Source organism: Barbus barbus (assembly GCF_936440315.1).
Source record: "Barbus barbus genome assembly, chromosome: 25".
Lineage (NCBI taxonomy): Eukaryota > Metazoa > Chordata > Actinopteri > Cypriniformes > Cyprinidae > Barbus > Barbus barbus.
The window spans coordinates 3,337,015-3,360,688 of NC_136753.1; the positions used below are offsets into that span (position 1 = coordinate 3,337,015).

Consider the following 23,674-nt stretch of genomic DNA (forward strand, 5'->3'; position numbering starts at 1 on the left):
TCTCTGTGTTTTAGGGCATCAGTGATAATGTGCCACTGGTTAAAGCTGTTGTCCCTAAGAACCAATCTCATTCATTTATCACACAGGGGAGTCCAGATACTCTGGTAAGTCTGGGCTTTATTAGCTACTTCTTACAGACAGGTTTAAAAACACATGACATCAGAATAGGCCCTATTTTATTTATTAATTTTTTTATTAATGCACCTAGTCCCTTATTGTGCACAATCAATCAGTGTACATTGTGATAAAATTATATAAAATAAAATTTAGATAAATATAAAAAAAACAAGAATTTTTCTTATTTTAAATGAATAAATAGAATTGAGTTTTTGTTTTTAAATTTTTATTTTTATTTAGTAAGCAGCCATATGATAATTGATAATAATACTGTCGGGGTCCTGATCTCTTTTTTTAATGTCCCTGTGCAAGTTGTAATAAATTATATAAATATGAAAAAATAGTGGTATTTTATAAATACATATATTTTAATTTATTGGATTTTATTTATAAGCAGCCATGTGAAAAGTAGGTTCTGATCATCCTAACATATTTTTTTCTTAATGTGCACAATTAATTAAGTGCACAGTTTAATGAAATATATAAATATAAAATAATATTTATATAAATTTAAAATAATTTTGACTCAAATAATTTTAATGATGACCATAACAGAGATTATTTTTACAGTAGCATGACTGGATAGTTCCTAAATGCATTACAAATACACATGCCATTCCACATCGTCTTTAATGCCCTCTGAAGTTTTGTTTATGAAATATTTTATACCCTCATAAATAATGTGTTTTTGGGTTATCAAGGTAACTCTGAGCCAGAACTGCTTGATGGGAACTCACGGCTGGCTGCCCTACGACAAGAACATATCCAACTATTTCACTTTCATCAAAGACCCCACTGTAGCCAGTGTAAAGTGAGTCTCTCTGACGGTTAACATCCTCACGTCCTGTTTGTACTGTAGCTGCCCTGCACTTTCTTGAAAATAACCAACACATCAACAACCACTCTCTCTCTCTCTTTAGGACTCAGAGGTTTCTAGCAGGGCCATTCTCTCCAGTGGTTGAAGTCACAGCTCACCTGTTTGTTGTGTCTCATGACGGGAAGTTGCTCTTCAGTGGAGGCCACTGGGACAACAGCCTGAGAGTGACATCACTCGTAAAGGGCAAAACAGTGGGGCAGCACATCCGCCACATGGGTAATGGAAACTGCTTCTCTTCCTCTGCCATTTTTTCCCCTTCTTTCTTTCTCTTGAATAGTCACATCCAGATTGTACTGTATGTTCTAACTTTAACCTTGAATTGCAGGAAACAAATCTGCTAACTTTGGATATTTGTGTGTGTGTGTGTGTGTTTCTGTCCCGGCAGACATCGTAACGTGCCTGGCCACAGATCACTTTGGGATTCACCTGATCTCTGGCTCTAGAGACACCACCTGCATGGTGTGGCAGGTGCTACAGCAGGTATGTTCTGTTCTCTTGGAAAAGCCCCATGATCAGTCGTCTTCAAATGACTTCCTATAGAAGGTTCATTCCTAAATATGAAGTATGTTATTGTCTCAATCGTGTTTATTGTATATAAAGATACACTACTGTTCAAAAAATTATGTTAAAGAGACTGTTAAAAATGTTTTTGAAAGAAGTGTCTTATGCTCACCAAGGCTGCATTTATTTAATACAGTAAAAACAGTAATATTATGAAATATTACAACAATTTAAAATAACTGTTTTTTTATTTAAATATATTTTAAAATGTAATTTATTCCTGTGATTTAAAGCTGAATTTTCAGCATCATTACTCCAGTCTTCAGTTTCACATGACCCTTCAGAAATCATTCTAATATGCAGATTTTCTGAATATTATCAATGTTTAAAACAGTTGTGCTGCTTCATATTTTTGTAGAGACTGATTTTCAGGATTATTTGAATTAAAAATTCAAAAGAACAGCATTTATTTGAAATACAAATCTTTGGTAACATTATAAATGCCACGTTTGACCAATTTAATACACTTAATGCAATAATTTTTTTTAATATTTATTCTTTTTTGTTAAAATAGCATCATTAATTTAACATATGGATGAATTTTAAAAATAGTTTGAGTGGATATTTTTTATAATAAGCTGGGAATTTTACAAGAAATGTTTCAGAAGTTTCTTCCTTAATTTAACATTCTTAGGAATTTTGTTTTAATTAATGTTTTTTTTTTTTTTTTCTTAAACTCTCTCATCACTTGCATTAAATGATATAATCAATAAAGTTTTTATTCTCTACTCATATAAAGAGGAGGTTTTTATCTCTAATACAGTGTTGGAGTTTAAACTTGTTCTGTTTTTGTAGGGAGGTGCTCCGGTGGGTCTGTCCCATAAGCCAGTGCAGGTGTTGTACGGACACACAGATGAAGTTGTGAGTGTGTCTATCAGTACAGAGCTGGACATGGCAGTCTCTGGATCACGGGTGAGACTCGCCTCTCTCATAATCACTCAAAAACACTGTCTACTACTCGCACTTGTTTGGTATTCAGCAACTTGACACTGGCATTGTGCCTTATTTCAAATACAAAAAGGTTAACCAATCATAACATAGCTCATTTACTTAAATTCTTAAAGAGGTCGAAGATGGTTGAATAACTTTTTGGGGTGGATTTCAGGAAGTAAAAGGTGATTTAAAAATGTAAATAGCAGTTTGTGTGTGTCACAGGATGGGACGGTGATCATTCACACTGTTCGGAGGGGTCAGTACATGCGCTCTCTGCGGCCGCCGTGTGAGAGCTCTCTGCCTATGTCCATCATGCACCTGGCTGTGTCCTGGGAGGGACATCTAGTGGTGCACACCTGTATAGAGGGCAAAGCCACAATGAAGGTATCAAACACACAGTTCAGTTCCCCTTCTCCACACACATTTCTGTGCCGTGTAAACCGAGCCTCTTTGTGTTGTGCCTGTGTGTGTTCAGGATAAGAACGCCCTGCACCTGTACTCTGTGAACGGGAAGCACCTGTGCAGCGCTCCTCTGAAGGAGCAGGTGACAGACATGTGTGCTTCAGGAGAACATGTGGTCATCGGCAGCGAGCAGGGGTTCCTGTCTGTCAGAGATCTGTACAGGTAAACCTGTAAACCATAATCGGCTCCTTTTCTCATATTTTAACACGCATCAGAAACAAGTTTCAGCAGTTACATTTCCCAGAAGTCAGAAAGTAATGACTCTTGAGTGTCATTATTACAATGTGTGTCTGATGAAATGTTTGAGAGAACACACATGCATTGAGGTAATATCTAGAAACCAGAATACTATAGATATTGCAGCAGTACAATTTTTTTTCCAGCTGCTTTGGCTTCAGACGTGTTTTTTCCATGAATTACTCCTGTTGGGATTTTAAAATAGTCTTCATTTAAATGCTTTACGCCATGAACTAAACCAACCAGCTATGAGGTGAATCAATTAATCTAATTTAAAAACTACTGATTAAATATTGAAACAATCGGATTTGTTTATTGCATAATATATAGTTGTTTAAGGATGATTAGAGCATGATTTATAGTGCTTCATGGGCGCTTAAGAGTTTTCTTTCTGCAATGTTGATTACATATATACTGTACAAACAATATAGTTTATATTTATCGCAAAACATATACACTCCCCTCCAAAAGTATTGGGACAGTGAGGCCAATTCCTTTATTTTTGCTGTGGACTGAAAACATTTGGGTTTGGCATCAAAAGATGAATATCAGACAAGAGATTTACATGCCGGCTGTTATTTCCAGGTATTTACATCCGGATCTGACACACAACTTAGAAGATATCATTCTAATACGCTGATTTTTGTGAGTTTTGATGCAGTTTGCTTGCTGTGATTCTTGATTCTCACCAGGAATTTCACTGTTAAACACAATTATTTAAAAAAGAAGTTGAAATAATGTGGGCTGAAGGGCTTGACAAAAGCATATACCATTGATTAACAACCTCACAGTTTCCAGGAGGTCTGTCTTTAATAGTTTAAGTTAGCATTTAAAAATAATCATTGAGACTTTTACTTCCAGAACCTGTCTGTTGCCATTTATTAAAGGATAGTTCAACTCTGTCGTACAGTATTTACTCACCCTCAAACCTGTATTTCGTCTGCTGAACACTAACCACGATACTTTGAAAAATGTTGGTAATGGAAAATAAGTATGGAAGTTAATGGGGACCTGAAACTGTTTGGTCATTCTTCAAAATATCTTCTTGGGTTGGATTGTAAGTGAGGATGTCTGTTGATCCTAACATCGGCTTTCTCTTGGTTATCCATGGCAGTCTGGCTCTGTGTGTGTCGCCGATGGCTATGCGGGTGCCCATCCGGTGCGTGTCTGTGACCAAGGAGCAGTCTCACGTTCTGGTGGGACTCGATGACGGCAAGCTGATCGTAGTGGGCGTCGGGAAACCTGCCGAGGTAAAAAACTCCTTCAGGAACTACATCACCCAGAGGATGGAGGGCTCGCCTCTCATGAACACGCTGCGTGTGCGATCGCCCGCACACCTGCTGCATCTCAGAGACCAGAACACGTTCAGCCCCGACATCATCTGAGAGAAATACACACAAGTCAAGTTCACACGCATACCTAGCTATCCAAGTGGGGGCTATCCAAACCCAAAACCATAACTCTTCCCCTAAAAGAATAGATTTAAAATGATCATTTATTTTTTTGAAGACAAGCCCAAAGTGGTTTTATCAGATTTAGCTATCTTCCGAGGACACTTTTCAGCAATTTTGTCCCCAAACTATCAATCAATCACGTAAACATAACAAGTAGTACACTCATGAACATAGTAATGACATAATGCATTGATTGAGCATCTGTTGTGTAATCAGTGGTGATTGTGTGAAGTGTTAAAGTTTGCTGTTGGTTTCAGTTTTTTCTTAGCAGTTGGAGTTGTAACCTAACCAAACCAAACCCTCATGATACTACTAACAATGCTAGTAATAATACGATATAACGATAGTATAATAACGATAGTAATAATAGAAGCTCGTAGTGTCACACTCATTCTTGAATAACTGTAAAACTGTGAAATCATTAGAGGAGGGTTTTGATGTTTTTTTTTCTCTCGATGTGACTGAATGCACAGGTATTCATGCCAAACACTGAAGCTATTTTTGAATATTCCAAAAAATGCAAAGCGTTCTCAAGGATTTTCTCTGAAATATCACTCACTTGTATAGCAACATTTGAGTTTCTACATTAAATGAATATGGAAAATACAGCCTGAAAACATACTCTACATGAGTATGTGAACACGCTTCTAGCTACACAAACTCAATTTTACACATCAGTGTTTTCCAAAATGTGATTTAACTGATGCTGGATTATTATTAGGATTAATTTTATATCAGTATTTAATTTTTTAAAAATCGTGGTTATTTTCCATACCAGTATATTGTGATACATTTACTCAGAGAACATACTATATTTTTTCTTTCACCACATTGCCATAAGGGGGGCTATAATGTAGCTAATTGTTTGATGTGAACTCTATCGCCCCCTTGGGTTCTGAGATTAGTTTAAGGTGAACGTCGTCTCTGCCTCAGACAGAAGAATAGAAAACACAGACTCAGTTTGCCGATTTCAATCTGCCGCACATTTGTGCCACGGGACCACGAGCTTACAATGCATTTTTCCAAGCATCTGTGTTTTACATGCTTGTGTAGAGTATGTTTCTGACATAAAATGTCAGTTCAGACTTAAAGGGTTTGTATACACACAGTCATTACATACAGTTACACAGCCCTGCATCTTGATTTACAAAAAAAGCATAATATTATGTATTTGGATTATGCTGAGTTCAAAAATATCAATAACAACTTTCCATCATGTACAGTTTTTCCACTAAGTATGTATTTATCAGCTTTAATGCATTACCAAAATAACGCAAAGTTTTCAGATTTAATGACAAAACAAGTATTCAGAATACTCCATTTAATGTCAAATAACTTATTACAAAATGTGTACTTTTCTATTTATTTTTGGATGTATTATAACACCCACAGATGTAGCAGAAAACATCTGGCTCATGTTTGCATTTACCTTGAAATCAGGATTAGGCATAAAAATAATGTCTTCAGAATCAGTCATGCATGTGAAAATTGGCTGACAATTGAACAGATAGTCATAAACTTGCTCACAGGAAGATATTATTATGTCTTTGTGGCATTTTTTAAGGAATAATACAAAACTTCTTCCTGGTTGTCAAGATGCACATCATATATTTTTTTAGAAAAGTGACGTGTTTAAGCAAAACTGGGACTATTTTTGGAATCAGCAGCCCAATTAGTAAGAAACGCATATTAGTATTGGATTTCATTCAGCAAATATGATGCAGGGCGGTGTTATCATTTTCTTATCTCATCTTCTTTTTTGAGTACCCTCCCTTGAAATGCACATTTTGATTTTGCACCAACCTCAAAATGAATCCAACACAGATGATCTCACATGCACTCATCAATCATCTTTTTTCCCTCCCACTGTTCACCACCTCTTTACTTTTATCCTTCACTTCCCTCTCCTCTCCGTTCCTCAGATGCGTTCTGGCCAGATTACCAGGAAACTCTGGGGCTCCAGTAAGCGTCTCACTCAGATCTCGTCTGGAGAAACAGAGTATCACACCCAAGAGCAGCCCTGACCCCGCCCCCAAATCACAGCCCTCCTGCCTGATTGGCCCACTGCCCTGTCAATCCCCCAAATCCATTGTTTCAGATGGGAGGATGGCTCTCTCCTCTTGCTGAAACAATATGAAGGACTTTTTTAGCACCTTTATGCAAATCTGTGTGTGTGTTGAGCCAAACGGATGCGTGTTCCCTCGTGTAGTTGGACTGGTGCAGGCACCATCTAATGACATGTGTCTGAATTCTGTGAAAACCCTAATGTTGACCCTCCTGACTCGGCCCTCTCTGTCGTTTTCCACGGCCATTTAGTTAATCATCATTAACACACAGTTATCATCATCAGCATCATTACAACATGTTTTTGTCATGTCTACGTTCACGTATGCATCAGGTTTTATGTGTTGAGTACGTGTCTCTTTAGTGGCCTTGTCATATTTCATAGGTTGTTTTATGAGTGGACACAGGCATTATTTATTTGCACAGTCTTGCTCTTGCACAGACCTCGAAAAGTGGATGATAATTTACACCAGTATAATTCAAAATATGACGTATTCTGTTCCAATAGACTTTATAGCAAAACTGACATCGGTGGGGTGCAAGTGCTTATTTTTATTGTGTGTAACTGTTGAGTGTTGTCGTTCATTACTTGAATTGTGATGTACTTATTTCAATGAAGAATGCGAGATTTTGTCGTGGATGTACATGCAAATAGTTTTATAACCATTCTACAGTTTGATTTATGGATTTGTTGCATCTGAAGGTTTTGTTTGATGAAACAAAATAACAAATACATGGGGGGAAAGTTTCGAAGGGCTTTGTGAGACAGTAAGCAATACAGTTCGTCCCTCTGAAGCATTCCACTGGCTAATCGATGCTCCGCAGTCTTCCTAGTATCCAAACCGAGCACTACAGAGAGAGGAACAGCTAGAACCAATGCAGCATAATTCAATAGTCAGGTGAGACGCTGTTTCCCCTCCTCTTTTATATTTCTAAGCCATGCAGTCTTCGTTTACTATGCAGGTAAACTTCCAGGCCTTTTAGAGAATTCATCTGAATTCTGCTCCATCATATGCAGTTTTTATTTCCTCACCGTAGGCGTGTCCCTTACAAGAATATACCATAGTAATCATAATTTCCTGCAATTTTTCTTTATTATAGTCACAACTGTGTGAAAAAAACATTTTGCATTTGTTAGTACGAAATTCCTAGACTTGCATAGTGATGATAACTGGTATTTCGGTGGAAACTATAATTACCATTGTATTTTTTTGTAAGGGTTTAGTTTGTTTTAATTCTCATTTTCTTACACTAATGTCTTTGAGTGATAACATTCATTCCTTTACTAAAGGACGGTTGTTTTGAAACTTATACGAGATATGAAGATGTTAATGAAGATACTAATACCAAAATGCAGATGTCTTTATCAGGATAGTTTTGTGTTGTATGTTCTTCCATATATGTGCTTTAGTTTGCTATGGTGCTGAAGTTTAGAGTTGAAGTCTGAATGGGGATGAGTTGTGTTCATTTCTTATCGCTAAGTGCTCCCTGCATCTGCTGGTTGCTTTGGATATAAGTTATACCGAGAGATCTAAATTAATGCTTTGATTTCTTTGCATTTATTCTTTTTTAAATCATGTATTTTTTAGACTGTCAATGTAATTTTTTATTTTTTTAACGGGAGATCTCAGAGGTGGCTGTTTTTATTCACATATCTGTTTGTATATGTGTTTTTCTTCCTTTAATTATACGAATGGAGTGCCTTTTTTATTCTGTCGTCATGCAAATTAGACTCCATGATCTGAACTCTACAGCATGACCTTTCGTGACCCCTGTGGACAGCCGGGGTTCTGCAGGAACCAGACAAACTTCAGCAGTGACTCCTCCGTCAGATCACTTACTGAGCTGCTTTTGATTTAGCCGTCACTAATGGATGTGTGTGTATATCTGTGCTTATTTATGAATCCAGTATGAAATGTACAGCATGAATTTTATTTCTGTTTATGAATTGTATTTTTTTGCACTTTCCAGGTACGAAAAATTGTAACGGATTGTTTTAAATGTCTCCTTGATCTGTACAGAGAAACTGCTTTGTTATACGTGAAAATTTATCATTAAAGCCCTGTTGAAAAGTCACAGTTGTTTGTTTTTCAACTAAATAATTCAATAAAATGTTACTTATTTTTGTAATGTTATTAGAACATGAAAATTAATCATAGTGAATTTTATTTGGGAGCTTCTGTGTGCATTAGATTTCATTTGAATTAATACATAATATATGACAAATATATTTTGTTACAATTCCACGATATGAAGTTATGTATGTAACAGACAAGAGATAATAAAGAACATCGGAACGATCCGAGGGTATATGTCATAAAAAAAATAGACTTAATTGTTTTATAAAAGAGATTAATAGGCAAGTATAGTGTTTGTATTGCTCAGTTGTGCTGTTTGTGAATATATATTTATATTAATATATAATACCAACCAAATGTAATAATCAAATAACTCAAAAGTTGAATTATTTTTAAATGAAACACTTTTTTTTTTTGTAAAATGTGACGCTGCCTTCGCAGCGGCCCCTTTAAGAAACTCTCTGGAAGTGACCGTGTGCGGCGGCGGCGGCGGACTCTCGCGAGATTTGCCCGCGAGAATAAACAGTCGCCATTTCTCTAAAGTAAGAAAGAGCTGAAAGTGTGGCGGACAGTTCGTTCACATGCGCACAGAAACCAACCCCGATAACTCCTTCAGTAAAGACCGTCTCTGAGCTTCCCGTTACCGGCTGTCTTCCCTGGCTGGTGTACAATTATATGTGATATTCCAGTGGGAGTTTATGAGGGTGGTGAGTGAGTGAGGCAGGCCTGACATTACAAACACTAACGTTACGCTACATTCTGACCAGACTGTAAACTCGCTGTTATTGGTCACTCTCACAGGGGCATAACTGCAGAACAAACAGCCCTCCTCTGAAAAATGATCATTGAAAACCTCGATGCCTTGAGGACGTGGCTCTCGAAGACTCTTGAACCCATGTAAGTGATGCTAGCAACATGATTCAGATCTTCAGTGGCTTCAGTTTTATATGACTTTATGATTGACAAGTGCATTGGTCCTAAATTGTATTAACTATAATGCTTGTAGGTGGTTATCCTAGTAGTCACGAGTTACCAGCAATTGTAAGTTGTGTATCTATTATACAGATGATCTTAACTTGCTGTAAAGATGCTGTAGGTTGATCTTTATGTCTGGCTGAACATCATGTGGGTTTAATATAACTGAAGTGTATGTCTGTCCTGCAGATGTGATGCTGACCCTTATGCTCTTGCGAAATATGTGGTTGCCTTGGTGAAGAAAGATAAATCTGAGAAGGAGTTGAAAGCACTATGCATTGACCAGTTGGATGTATTCCTTCAGAAAGGTATAATCCAACTCTATTTATGATCTGAATATATGCTTTTGCTCAAACCAGGTGAAAAAAAATCTATAACTACTTTCGTTAGTCATTCCCTGAAGTCACTTTTTAGACATAATTTGCATAACAGCCGCCTCAATTCCACGTCACTTCCAAGACAGATGTGCTTATATTGTTATTCTGTTAGAAGTGAATCTCTGAAGCTGTTAACATTCATTTGCTTTTGCTTTCAGAGACGCAGACATTTGTGGACAAACTTTTTGAAGCTGTGAACGCAAAGAGTTACCTACCTCAACCAGAGCAGCAGACGTCTGCAAGCAGAACTGAAACTCAGCAGCGCACAGAGAAAGATGAAACGAAGAGAGAGGAGGTAACATAACAATCACATACGATCAACATTCAGAATAATCCTAATCAAAAGTGACACTAAAGACATTTATAATGTTAAATAAAAAAGATTTCTATTTCAAAGAAATGCTGTTCTTTTCATCAAAGAAATACAAAATATCAAGCAGCATAACTGTTTACAACATGATAATAAATCAGCATATTAGAATGATTTCTGAAGGATCATGTGACACTGAAGACTAATGATGCTGAAAATTCAGCTTTGCATCATTTTTAATCTTAATAACCTTCACAATGTTACTATTTTTATTGTTTTTGATCAAATAAATGCAGCCTTGCTTGAGCAGAAGATAATTGTTTTAAAAACATTTTTAAAGTCCTACAGACCCCAAACTATTAAGCGTTGTGAAATTTTCATTAAGCGTCTTTTTCATTAATTGTCATTTTTCTTTTGTGCTTGATGGTATTGATTTTTGTGGTTGGTTTTGCATTAGCAGCCTAGCCGAGATGAGGATCGAGAAAAGAAATTCTCCAGGAGAATAACCCACAGTCCTCCGTCTAGCTCCAGATACAGCCGAGACAGCAGGTGAGATTCATATAGATAGAACATTAATTTATTTTTTAACTTTCCCAGAATGCCACATACACACATTTCTTAAGCCACCTTGTTAACTATCCTCATGTTTTCTCTTCTATTCCAATTAAATTACAGGAGAGTAGACGACCGCAAGAAAGATGACCGCTCCAGGAAGCGAGAGTATGACCGTAACCCTCCCAGAAGGGACTCATACAGGGAACGTTATAACCGCAGGAGAGAACGCAGCCGCACTTACAGCCGCAGTCGTAGCCGCAGCTGGAGTAAGGACCGCACTCGGGACCGAGACAGAGAGCGGGACCGCAGCCGATCACGATCTCGCACACGGACTCGCTCTAGAAGCAGAAGCAGAGGTGTGACGTCACTTTACTTTAGTGATGTCTGATGTGGTTTATTCTCATCTTTGAATTATGTGCTTATATTTTGTTACTCCTATTAATAGAGACTGCATGGAATATTTCGAACTAAAATACTTGAGCGAAAACCGGTAGTTTTAGTTCTTGAATGATTAAGTAAAAAACACAAAATTTGAAGAATGTAAGATTTTTTAAATGTTTTTGAGAGAAGTCTCTCATATTCAACAAGGCTGCATTCATTTGATAAAAACAGTAATGCTGTAAAATATTAACACAAACTAAAATTATTTTCTTTAAAGAAAGTAAAAAAAACAGTATTTATTTGAAATGTAAATCTTTTGTAACATTATAGATGTGTTTGTATTAATTTTACCAAACGACGCACAACTTTTTAACTGTAGTATACTGCATTAAAATAAAAAGACACATTTTCACTACATTTACAGTGCTCCCATTGAATGCTTTACTTTCCCTCCTAGAGCGAGATTCTGGAAAGCCTAAATACGAGCACAGTCGTCCAGAACGTCAGGAGGGGGCGACCACCGATGGCTACACCGCTACGCCTCTCACAGCTGGGAACTCCTCTGCTCTTTTCCCTGTGCCCACCCTTAGTAGCACCATCACGGTCATCGCCCCCACCCACCATGGGAACAACACCACTGAGAGCTGGTCAGAATTCCCTCAGGACCACACGCCCTTCGGCAGAGGTGGCCCACCAAGAAAACGTTGTCGTGACTATGACGGTACAGAATTTTTAACTCTATGATCAGTGAGCCATGTTCATGACAGACTAGCCATCTTTATGTCAGTAACATCCTGATTTGCTTGTCTCTACAGAGAAAGGCTTCTGTATGCGAGGAGACATGTGCCCTTTCGATCACGGAAGTGATCCAGTGGTGGTGGAGGATGTTAATCTTCCCAGCATACTTCCTTTCCAGCCACCGCCTCTTCCTGGAGTAGACGGCCCACCTCCTCCGGGTCTGCCGCCCCCTCACTCACTCCTGACTCCACCAGTGAACCTCAGACCACCTGTGCCCCCACCGGGCACTATGCCACCCAGCCTACCACCTGTAGCAGGTATGAAAAAGCATTTTTCCTAGGTCAAGACGTTTCATTTTAATGTTTTAATATTGAGTGTTTTTATAGGCTAAATGTTGTTCCTCTCTCTTTCAGGTCCTCCTCCTCCGCTTCCTGCTCTGCAGCCCTCTGGTATGGATGCTCCACCAAACTCCATCACCAGCTCTGTGCCCACTATAGTGACGTCAGGTGTCCGGCCTCCGATCACCCAGCCTCCACCACCTCTCTTCACTTCAGGTAAGTGCTTATGAATGCGTCATCTTTAATACAGTGATGACTCAACTGGACTGTCATATCTTGAACCTAGGCATATACTAACTGACTCGTATGAGGATTTATGTAAATTATGACTAGTTTTGGTGCAAGAAATTTTGATTAATACTATACAAGTGAATAGGGAAAATCAAAGCATTAAAAAGTGTGGAATATATCAGGGAGCAATGTACAATCAGCCAGCAAAAATCGTAAAATACTTTATGGTAAATAGGATTTATGTCATACTTTAGGGATTTATTTTGCATTAATGATCAGATAATTGTTATCTTATTATTCAACTACACGAAGGTAGAGGTCTGCGCGGGACTGTTTTTTAATATTTTTATATCCCGCACCCACCCGCTGTCCGCTTTGAATAATTTTCTTTCCGACCCGACCGTTCCCGTGAAATTTAGATCTCGTTTCCTGCTTTATTCCATGTTTTGTTGAAGCCGTGATCATTATTTTCAGGAGTCTTTGAATACAAAGTGTAAAAGAACAGCATTTATTTGAAATAGAAATATTTTGTAACATCATAAATGTCTTTATAGTCACTATTTATCAATTTAATGCATCCTAGCTGAATAAAAGTATACATTTCTTTATTTGAAACAGAATCATTCTGACCACTAATTTTTGAATGGTAGTATACATGCCAAATAAAAATGCTACTAATTATTTAATAATTATGGAATTACAACTGTTATTGTTTTATAATGTATAGATTCATTTGAGCCAGAGGTGTATAATCCTGAAGCCCCCAGCATGACCTCACGGCCCATGTACAGACACAGAGTCAACGCTCAGCGGCCCAATCTGATTGGTCTGACCATGGGAGAAGTGGATCTGCCCCCTAGAGGTAACTGTGAGCTCTGGCCTCCCTGCTAAAGCAGCTCCTCATCAGTTTGCTTGTTTTTCATCCTATGGAATTTAAATACATCCTAACACATTTTCTTACCCTTTACTTCCCTAATTCTTTCAGAGAAAATGTTAAACAGCAACAACGCTCGGATAGTTTTAGAATCAGACTCCAGGAAGAGAGGAGCAGGACTGCATGATGGAGCGATTCCTGCAAAGAAACCCTGGTTTGACAAGTAAGACAGAATCATTCAAAAATCCATCCATCCATCCATCTTCTTATTATTTTCAATTATTATTTTCTGAGGACAAATAGATACATAAAAGGGTGCACATAGTTGAATATGAATGCAAGTCTTTCTAAAGAGGTTTATTAAAATGTTCTCTATAAGATAAAACTATCTCTTCAAATGCTTGAGTGCACACAAACGAAGTATCCATTATTTGGTGCTGCGTGCATTTGCTCGGTCTCTTCAGTCTGTTTCATTACTTACATTTAACCTCAATGTGCATGTTTCCTTTCGCTCTACAGACCAAACTTCAACAAACCCAACCACCACGGCTTTCACAGGAAAGTGCCCTACTCTTCAGCAAACACCAAACTGGCCATCCGTCAGATTCCTCCTGAACTCAACAACATCAGCAAGCTAAACGAGCACTTTAGCAAGTTCGGCATCATCGTCAATCTACAGGTACTGTAACTCTAATAAGCAACGTTTGTGATATAATGTTCATGATCTTAAAGATCTTATAAGCACATTTCCTCTGTTTTAGGTGGCATATAATAATGACCCAGAGGGGGCGCTGATCCAGTTTGCCTCCCCTGAAGAAGCCAAACGGGCCATGCAGAGCACAGAGGCAGTGCTCAACAACCGCTTCATCAGAGTACACTGGCACAGAGAGGGCGCGGTGGAGCACACACACACCACTCCACATCCGGTATCAAATCCTCCAGAAAATTCAACCATTAGAAATATTAGTGGTCGAGCAGTATTTTATTAGTGACCGATACCACTAAAAATTTATATTTAAATTTAATTGTCATTAAATACAAATTTGATTTGTATTTATTAAATTGATTTTATTTAAAGATAGTAACTAACACATCAAAATATAAAGATGGTAAATAACACTTTTTTTTTTTTTCAAATTATTTTTCATTATTTAAGGAGTAAATAACACATCACAATTTTTATCAATTTATCACAATTTAATATTAAGAGAGTAAATAACACGCATCACAATTTGTATAAAATAATCAATTTTTATTATCACTTATGCTTATCAATTTAATGTACATATGGTAGATGAAATGTTTTATAAACTTATCAATGTTTATATTAACACTTTAATTTCAAGACTGTAACTAACATTCATCGTAATGTTTATCATAATTTAGTATATAGTAACTAACAGATTTATCTTTTTTTTTATTTCACATGCACAATGCAGTCGCAGCAGTAAAATTCATGTTTATACATTAAAATAATTTTTATTAAATGTGTTCTGTGATCCTATTATAATGTTTTAGAAATAAAGAATTTTTTTTTTCCGAAAGCAAATTAAACACTACAATGAACAGTTCACTCATTAATCAACCTTGGCTATATATTGATGATCCACTTATTACTACCCATGCTGTATTAATGCATCTTTCCAAAACACAAAAAAATTCTTACATAGTTTGCAGTACACGTACATACAAATTCTTACAATATTGAGTTGTTTTATTGTGCATGATCTGACTGCTGATTAGGCAAACATCATGATCAGTGTGCATGAACAGTTTCGTATATCAGATGGTTCCAGCTGTAAAATCTGATTGTCGGAGCCATGTTTGTTGTTTGTAGAACATACAGACAGGCCAGGAGCCTATGGTGACCACACTGAAACAGTCAGTGAAAGACCGGCTCGGACCCCTGCCCACAGCCCACCCTGAACCCTCACACGACCCCGGCGGCGCTCGACAGGTGAATGTGTGACTCAAACTGTTCCTGATCGTGTGTGTTTTGTATTTGTGCTTTGTCTTTGTCGTCTCAGATCTCAGCATGTCTCTGTGTTTCTGTTCTCTACAGAATCCAGTCAAGGCTTCAGTGAAGGAGCGTTTGGGCCTCTCTAAACCGACTGGCCTTGGAGGAAAGGTTTGTTCTCATATTTTTGCATAGCTAGTCTTTGTACTGTTATCAGAAAGTCTAGTCCACATTGCAGCTTATTAACCTCCCTATTTACACGTTTGTGTAGAATATGCATTCAGCAGTGCCATCTTGTTGTGGCCTACTGGCTTATTTTGAGACCCTTTTATATGTATACATAATGTATAATCTCTTGTTGAATCTTTCATTTCTTTTCAGGTCTTTTCCACATCTACTGGCCTGACTAAGACTGTTTATAACCCAGCTGCACTGAAAGCTGGCCAGAAGGGTGTGCCATTTGGGAGCACCATTGTCAGCGCAGAAGATGCCCTGAAAAGGAAACAGGTTTGTATTAATGTGCTGGAAAAAGCAACCCGCTAGTCGCACATTTTATGCTTGTGTTAGCAGTGTTGAACTACTGTAAATGTGGTCCTGTCATTCTCCACCAGGAGACACTGAAGCTTCAACATGACGTTCGGAAAAAGAAACAGGAGATTTTGGAGAAGCACATCCAGACTCAGAAGGTGCGGCATTAATCGTTGTCCTTGTGCCTTGTTGTTCATATGTTATGTTAATTAGAAAAATGCTTGTTGTTTCCTAGATGTCACTATATTTTAACCAGGTGTATTTTAATGAGTTAAAGTTCAAAAGTACACTATCTTTTAAAAGTTGGGGATTGAGACCTGTGTGTGTCTTCAGCTGCTGATATCTAAGCTGGAAAAGAACAAGTCCATGAAGGCGGAGGATAAAGCTCTGATTATGCAGACCCTCACTACCCTCACCAACAGCATCACCAAACTTCAGGAGGAGATGAAAGGGCTGTCCAGTGCTAATATCCTCAAGACCACACTCAAGAGCAAAGCTCAGGTACACACACAGTCCCAAAGCACCATAAGCAAGAAATGAGTTTTTCTGCATGTGTGTATGATGCATCTCCGTTTTCAGGCTCAAAAGGAGCTCCTGGACACAGAGTTGGACCTTTATAAGAAAATGCAGGCAGGAGAGGACACTGCTGAACTCAAGATCAAATACACTCAGCTGCAGTTGGAGGTATATTTTACAAAGAGACAAAAAGCTTTTACTTTATTTCTTATAGCTAGAATATGGCACATTTATGTTTTTTTCAAATTTAGCCGTTAGTCTGTATATAGCTCGGCACTTTTACATTTGCTCTCAAAAAATGTGAAAGACATGGCCTGGATAGAAAAGCTATTGTTACAAGGTACATGCTGCACAATTGTTTACTACAAAACATTATAGTTATCTGTCTGGAGCTAAAATTAAAACCAAACCAAAAAAAACAACCAATACATTAAATAAAATACACATTTCGGCTAGTTGCCAACACAATATTTCTCATTTTAATTTAATGTACAAAAATAACTAAAACTGAAATAAATGTATAATAAATTGTGTGTGTGTGTGTGTATATATATATATATATATATATATATATATATATATACAATAAACATAAATTACAAAAGCACACAACAAAATGACTGAAATTGTAACTAAAGTTAAATGTAACAAAACTAATTCAAAATATTAATAAAATATGTACTAGTATTTCCATGATACTGAAATAACACTGCTAAAAATCAACCGTTAAAAACAATCTTGACATAATGACCACCAAAAGACATGTTTAAAATCATATTTACTTAAAGGTACCGTTGAACCATTATAAAAAAATGACAATTAACCAAGATATTGTAGCGAAGCGAGCTGTTTGAGAAATAAAAACATCACACATTACATCAAGAAATTGGCACGTCTGTTAGTTTGCAAGACTTATTTGACACATCTGTTTTGACATACAGTATCAGGTCTTTTAGTCCTGTATGTTGCCACTGTCAAACACTGCATTTTTGGATTAATTTCCACATTTAAATATGATTGTCAATCCAGAAACTTTGCAGTGCTAGTAACATGAGAAATTAAACTTTTATTATAGTAGTGAATAGGTTATAAACAGGAAACTCATTCTCAGTTCTTCCACTGAGTGGCACTGTAGTGCTACTTAAACTCTATAAGCTTAAACGAGGTGTTTTCATTCAGGCTGCCAAAAGGGGGCTTCTGACCCCAGGACGTGGGAGGGGGGCCCACGGCAGGGGTCGGGGGGCCATGAGGAGCCGAGGCCGAGGGATTCGAGGACGCGGGAGAGGAGTCCCAACTCACTCTGTGGTGGATCATCGCCCCCGAGGTTTAGAGATCAGCGGTTTCACTGAGGCAGATCGAGTCGACCTGCTGCCACACTTCGCTGTGAGTAACATTAAAGGACATGTTGCATCACACTGTTTATGAGGCATGTCTTTGAGTCATAACTGGTTCTCCCACTAACCTCCAGCAATACGGGGAGATTGACGATTGCCAGATGGAGGATTCTAGTCTTAGTGCCATCATTACATACAAAACGCGTGCAGAGGCAGAACAGGTACATAACCCATAAACATCAGTGTAAACATACATGCATGCCTTCATGCTGAGTCTAAACTTCAACTCTGTTCCTCAGGCGGCCATCCACGGCGTTCGGTTTAATAATCAGGAGCTGCGTTTGGCCTGGCACAAGCCCACGGCTTCCCTCAACACAACAGACCCGGATGAGGTTGAACCTGAGGATGAGGAGGTACGCCCTTCATCACAGTTCACTTTAAGGGTGTTTGGTTTACTCTGTTCAAGCCATTTGTACTAGTTTTATTAGGTAAGCAAGTAATATTAACATTTGTATACATTTACAATATATTTATTTTTGATGGCGAGCAAAAGAAAGTTATTTTTTTCAGCAAAGGTGCATTAAATTGATCAAAAGTGACAGTAAAGACATTTGTTACAAAACATAAATGCTGTTCTTTTGACATTTCTATTATAATATTTCTATTTCTATACGTCCCACTTTATATTACTGTTTCTTCCTTGTTCTTGTGTATGTAACAACCAGTCCTGCTCCCATATAGCTGAGCGAATGTAGCATGATACAAGCACAAAACATTTGTACTGTCATTGTGCATTCATTTGATTCTCAGTGTGTTTTCTGATTGGCTGCAGTTTCCAGAGGATTCGCTCGTGGACGATTCCCTGCTGCAGGACGATGATGAAGAGGAAGACGATAACGAGTCGCGCTCATGGCGCAGATGAAGATGAAGTCGTGTGTCCAGTCCTGCTGCACTGCACCACTCGAGCGCATCGGATCTTGAGTTCTGTTTTTGAAAGGCTTGTTTTTAAAAAATCTGATTTACATTTCATTGGCTTTTTTATTTTACTTATCAAACCTGAGCAGCAAATAGAAAATGTTACTCAAAAGGCTGTGAATTTCAATTACTGAGATGTAAGATAACACGAATGATTTGATTTCTCGCCGTCATCGTTTTATTTCGCATCGTGTCAAAACATTGACTAACTTTTGGCGGCTGCATTGTTTTTCTTTTTCTTTTTTTTAATGGTCACTGTTGACCCAAATTTCTTTTCAACAGTTCTGAAAATGTTACAGTTTGAGACAAATATGGGAAATGTTTCGATTTCAAAGACAACAGTGTAGAGCATTTTTGAAGCGTTGTTCTAAAACATGTTGTATGCTTTCCTTAGTATAATCAGCCTGATGAGGATGTAGCTTTTCGTGTACATATTTTATGTATGTATCAATTTTAATGGTTTGTATGAATTTTTTGCTTCTGGATTCATCTCTTGGGTTTAATTTTGAAATGTAAAAAAAATAAAGAATTGAAATGGTCTAGAAAAAATATCAGCTGCAAAAAAAAAGAAAAAAAATATTGAGAGCTCTGCTGCAAAAGCAGCATTGAGGAAAAAAAAAAATCTGAACAGCTGAATAAAGACCATTTCAACCCCCACCCCCCCCAATCTTCACAAAAAGAGCAAATTTTCTAAATTCATCATGCACCCACAGTACCAGCAAGTAAGTATAGAACACAAACAGCATCAAATGAGGTAAGCAAAGTGTTTTATATATTGTTTTGCATCTGTTTTTCTTTTCAGGTGACTAACTAACTGTTGTGCATTTCTGTCCATTAGGTCATGTGTTTATGGATGAAGGCTGAACTACATCGGATCACCAAACATGTCCCGTTACAAATCGGTATGGTCTTCATTCACATTCTTTATGGCCTTTTCTAATTATTTGGACATTTTCTTTGTCAGTTTGTGATGAAACTGCCCTGCTCTTTTCCCGCAGGACACTAAAACCTGTTTTTACAATATTTGTTGACCCTTGACGCCATCGCACCATCCTGACGACTTGCATCCGGCCCACCATACAACCTCCGAGCATCACATTTGCATAGTGGAGAACGAATTACCCAATCAGAGCTGTAGCAGTCGGTGATGTGGCTCTCCCACCTTGGTGCCTGTCGTGGAAGCTCAGCTAATTGTGAAGAATTTGATTTGCTCTTGGAGTGTGCCATGAAGCTCAGCTTTACCCCCACCAACTAAGCCTCGCCCGGCCCAGCAAGGGGGCCCTTAAGTGGACGCTCGCCCCCTCCTACACGGCCTCATGCTGCACTTTTCTCCCAATACCCCCTCCGTCGGTCGCTGAGACCTGATCTCTCACCATTGTACATGGCTGAAGTGAGTGTGTGTGTGTGTGTGTGTGTGTCTCATTCCTCCCCTAGTTAAAATTTGACCTTTGACCTCTCTCCCGGTGTAATATAACATTTTAATAAGCTTTGTTGGGTCAGTTAGTGTGTTGTTACTATGGAGATTGTCGAGGTGTGTGAAGGATGTAAATCGCGGTTCTTAAATGGGCCTATTTAATCTGAGGGACCCCTGCAGCCTGACTACTCTGTAATGAAGTGATGTATTTGTTAAATTCAGACTCATCGTGAGCTGCGAGTCCATGAGGCCAATGTGTTTCCGGCGGAATAAACTGCGTAATGCGTTTACCGCAGAAAACGTGGGTTAACTAGTTTAGAGCGTGTCGGAGCGCTTCAGCTAACGCGTTTACATTGGCCCAGTCATTTGTAAAGACTCTTTAATCTGTAATTTGTGTCTGTAAGATAAATGGGTGTATTTCTTAACCGGTGAAGTGAACGGTGGTCGAAAGTGTGACGTTAGCATCAGGACCTTTATTATTTGATTCTGATTTGGGCCATTAATGTATGCAAAATCATAATTCGTCCTGCTTATATAAATTTACATGTAGTCCACATCCAGTTCTGATCAAATGGGGATTTATTTATTTGTTTGTTTCATTAAAGCGATCTCCAAATCTGCGAGGGATCAGTGTTTTCAGTGTTTTTCGTAGCCTCCTGCTAGTGGAGAAAACGTCTTTAATATTTTATGTGATCATAGGCCTCTATAAGCAAATTTCAGTCCCCAGCAAGTTCAGCCAAAACATGATTAATTTAGTGTTTATCCCCGACATCCTTTAAAAAACAAAACCCCCTCGGCCAGACGTGCAGAGCTCAGTTTGAGACTAAATCTCTAACTCTACATCATAAAACAGGCCTGAGGAGGAATCTTTGGTTGGGCCACATTTTCTTATTTGGATATCTGAGCTTTTTTGAACTGGGTTTTATACCGCTGTGCAGCGGTCAATATAGACTGAGCAAATCTTACTGCTTACAAGAAAGCAGAAGAATTTTGATAATTATTTATTTGCTTTTATTTTTTGTTTTGGTAAAATAATCCAGTAAAGTAAGATAAATGGTGATCTTATCTGCCTAATGCAGACGTGACCTCATTTACTCGACAGATTTTAAAGTTTTATAGCTTTTAAACTTTAGATTACTGAAATTATAACCAAGAATACATAGTGTTCCTATGCCTTTACAGAGTTTGTTCACCCAACAGCATAAATTACTCACCCTCATGGCCTTACAAACCCATCAGACATTCGTTGATCTGCTAAAAACAAATGAAGAGATTTTTAATGAAACCTGAGAGTTCCGTTCCACCAAAATTTTGACACTTCAACAAGTTCATAAAGAGGTTAGAAAAGAAATCCATATCAATTTGGAGCAACATGAGGGTGAGTAATCGATGAGAGAATGTTCATCTTTGACCTGTCCCTTTAAATGACTACGAAACAGTGGAAATGTTGTTCTGTATGTTAAAGCAGTGGTCGCATTGTGGACTTTGCGCATGCAAAATACTGTAGGGTTTCTGTTTATAATACATTACACAGCCCTGCATCTTGGAAAAAAATTAAGCTGATTTGCAATGTTACCTAACTTGATGCTGAGAAAAAGCAGTCAAAAGTTAAAAATTTAACTTAACAATTTGCAAAGGAGTGGAAAAAGTGGAACCCAGAATTTGGTAGTCTTCAAAATCATTCGTACATGTGAATATGAGCTGAGAATTGGAGAAAAAAAAAGAAAAATTGTAATCTGGCTCAGAGAAAGATATGAATCTTGTGTCAGTTTTTCTGATGATTTTGGGATAGTGCAAGACTTTTTACCTTACAAATGATTGTCAAAAGCAAAAATGCTACAATCATATTTTGAGAAAAAGCGTAACACAATCAAGCAAACATGCACTATTTTTGGAATCAGCAACCCAAAATCGATCAGAAATGAGTACTGGATTTAATTCAGCAAATATGATGCAGGGTGGTGTAATAAATCACAAATGGTTTGCTTTCAAAATCTGAAACAGTCTGTAGCTGCAGCACTGTGAATTTGCATAATATGCATCGCTAAGAACTTAATTTGGACAACTTTAAAGGCGATTTTTCTCAATATTTAGATTTTTTGTGCACCCTCAGATTTTCAAATAGTTGTATCTCAGCCAAATATTGTCCGATCCTAACAAACTATACATCAATGGGAAGTTTATGGAAATCTCAATTTTGGAAAATTGACACTTAAGACTGGTTTTGTGGTCCAGGGTCACATATTATGACTTTGCAGTTAAGATTAAGACCGTTTTAATTTTGTTTTTTCTAGGTCATTATCACACCTTAGTATAATTTCTTTACCACATAATATACACTCTTAAAAATAAAGCTTCCAACGGGGATTTTCGCAGTGATGCCACAGAAGAACCAGTTTTGTTTCCCCAAAGAACCTTTCAGTGAACAATACTTAAGTACAATTATTTTTTTTTTTCTTACCGTGAAGAGTATTTTCATAATATAAATACTTTTTTTCCATAAAGAAGCTTTTGTGTAGTGGCAAAGGTTACATGGATGTTAAAGGTTCTCCATCCATGTCAATAAAGACGCTTTATTTTTAACTCTATTGCCTCTATATATGTGTATTTTACTTTTAAGCATATGTGTTGTGCAGTTAATGTAAACCCAATGACGTATTGGCATTCTGATTTGCACAGATGTGATGTGACAGGCTGTAACGAAGGTTAAAGATGTCAATTTAATTATGGGTCAAAGGTCACATTACTTTGCAAACACATCCTGGAGCCAACATGGCAGATTAGAAAGATCTCAAGTCATTTAGATAACTTCTGTTAACGTACTTAAAATAAATGTTCTTTATTGGCATCAGTAGTTCAATGAAGAACCTTTAACATCCGTGCAATCTTTCCATTGTACAGAAAGGTTCTTTGGATTCTTCAGAATGTTCTTCATAAAGGTCATTTTAGCAACTGCTCACTGAAAGATTCTTTTTGGAACCCAAAATGATGGTTCTATGGCATCACTGTGAAAAAAAAAAAAAAAAAGCCTTTTGGAAACTGTATTTTTAGGAGTGTAAATGAGAGAAAAATGTAACATAATTGAACCAATTCTTAAAAAAAAAAAAAAAAAAAAAACCTTTACAGGAAACCTAAAAACAATGGTTATTTCGGCAAGTTTTCAATCACTTGCTTTGATTACTAAGCCTGTTTTTGTCTGGATGCTATCTGCAGAAATAATTGCCCTTTGTTAAAGATCTCTGTCTGTTATAACGCACGGTCAGTACGACGCAGTTCAGAGGATCAATCCTGCTGCACTTGGCTGCTTTAAACTCCGAGTGGAAATAAAGACACTGCATCAGGACCCCAGGGGCTATTCAACATCCCCTCCACCCCAAACACCGCTATC

At 37.7% G+C, this 23,674-nt stretch overlaps 2 protein-coding genes across 5 annotated transcripts in view; both read left to right on the forward strand.

Moving 5' to 3' along the window:
* Positions 1 to 8,775, forward strand: part of nbeal1 (neurobeachin-like 1) — a 52,065-nt gene extending 43,290 nt beyond the window's left edge. For 2 of the 3 annotated variants that reach the window (XM_079378291.1, XM_079378293.1), the window contains exons 45-52: positions 15 to 104; positions 819 to 928; positions 1,038 to 1,210; positions 1,380 to 1,474; positions 2,351 to 2,467; positions 2,711 to 2,872; positions 2,964 to 3,112; positions 4,302 to 5,840. In XM_079378291.1, coding sequence (XP_079234417.1) covers positions 15 to 104; positions 819 to 928; positions 1,038 to 1,210; positions 1,380 to 1,474; positions 2,351 to 2,467; positions 2,711 to 2,872; positions 2,964 to 3,112; positions 4,302 to 4,572 — 1,167 coding nt within the window. In that variant the 3' untranslated portion in view covers positions 4,573 to 5,840. Of the gene's footprint in view, positions 1 to 14; positions 105 to 818; positions 929 to 1,037; positions 1,211 to 1,379; positions 1,475 to 2,350; positions 2,468 to 2,710; positions 2,873 to 2,963; positions 3,113 to 4,301; positions 5,841 to 6,563 lie in introns of those variants that run through there. The other variant, XM_079378292.1, reaches the window with a different exon arrangement.
* A 532-nt stretch (positions 8,776 to 9,307) lies between these two features.
* rbm26 (RNA binding motif protein 26) lies at positions 9,308 to 23,381 on the forward strand. 2 transcript variants are annotated; one of them, XR_013781990.1, is made up of 24 exons: positions 9,308 to 9,490; positions 9,585 to 9,680; positions 9,948 to 10,066; positions 10,294 to 10,430; positions 10,906 to 10,994; positions 11,121 to 11,356; positions 11,839 to 12,102; positions 12,197 to 12,436; positions 12,533 to 12,673; positions 13,416 to 13,550; positions 13,674 to 13,785; positions 14,082 to 14,241; positions 14,324 to 14,488; positions 15,400 to 15,519; positions 15,625 to 15,690; positions 15,901 to 16,026; positions 16,131 to 16,205; positions 16,381 to 16,548; positions 16,627 to 16,731; positions 17,743 to 17,946; positions 18,032 to 18,118; positions 18,197 to 18,310; positions 18,730 to 19,774; positions 19,871 to 23,381. XR_013781990.1 is itself a non-coding variant. In XM_079378296.1 (23 exons), the coding sequence occupies exons 2-23, from the start codon at positions 9,622 to 9,624 to the stop codon at positions 18,817 to 18,819; spliced, it is 3,015 nt and encodes a 1,004-aa protein (XP_079234422.1). In that variant the 5' UTR covers positions 9,308 to 9,490; positions 9,585 to 9,621; the 3' UTR covers positions 18,820 to 19,537. The 2 variants fall into 2 exon arrangements, 1 of the variants encoding a protein (XP_079234422.1); XM_079378296.1 differs by lacking the exon at positions 19,871 to 23,381 and having other exon boundaries at positions 10,903 to 10,994; positions 18,730 to 19,537.
* The last annotated feature ends 293 nt before the right edge of the window (positions 23,382 to 23,674 follow it).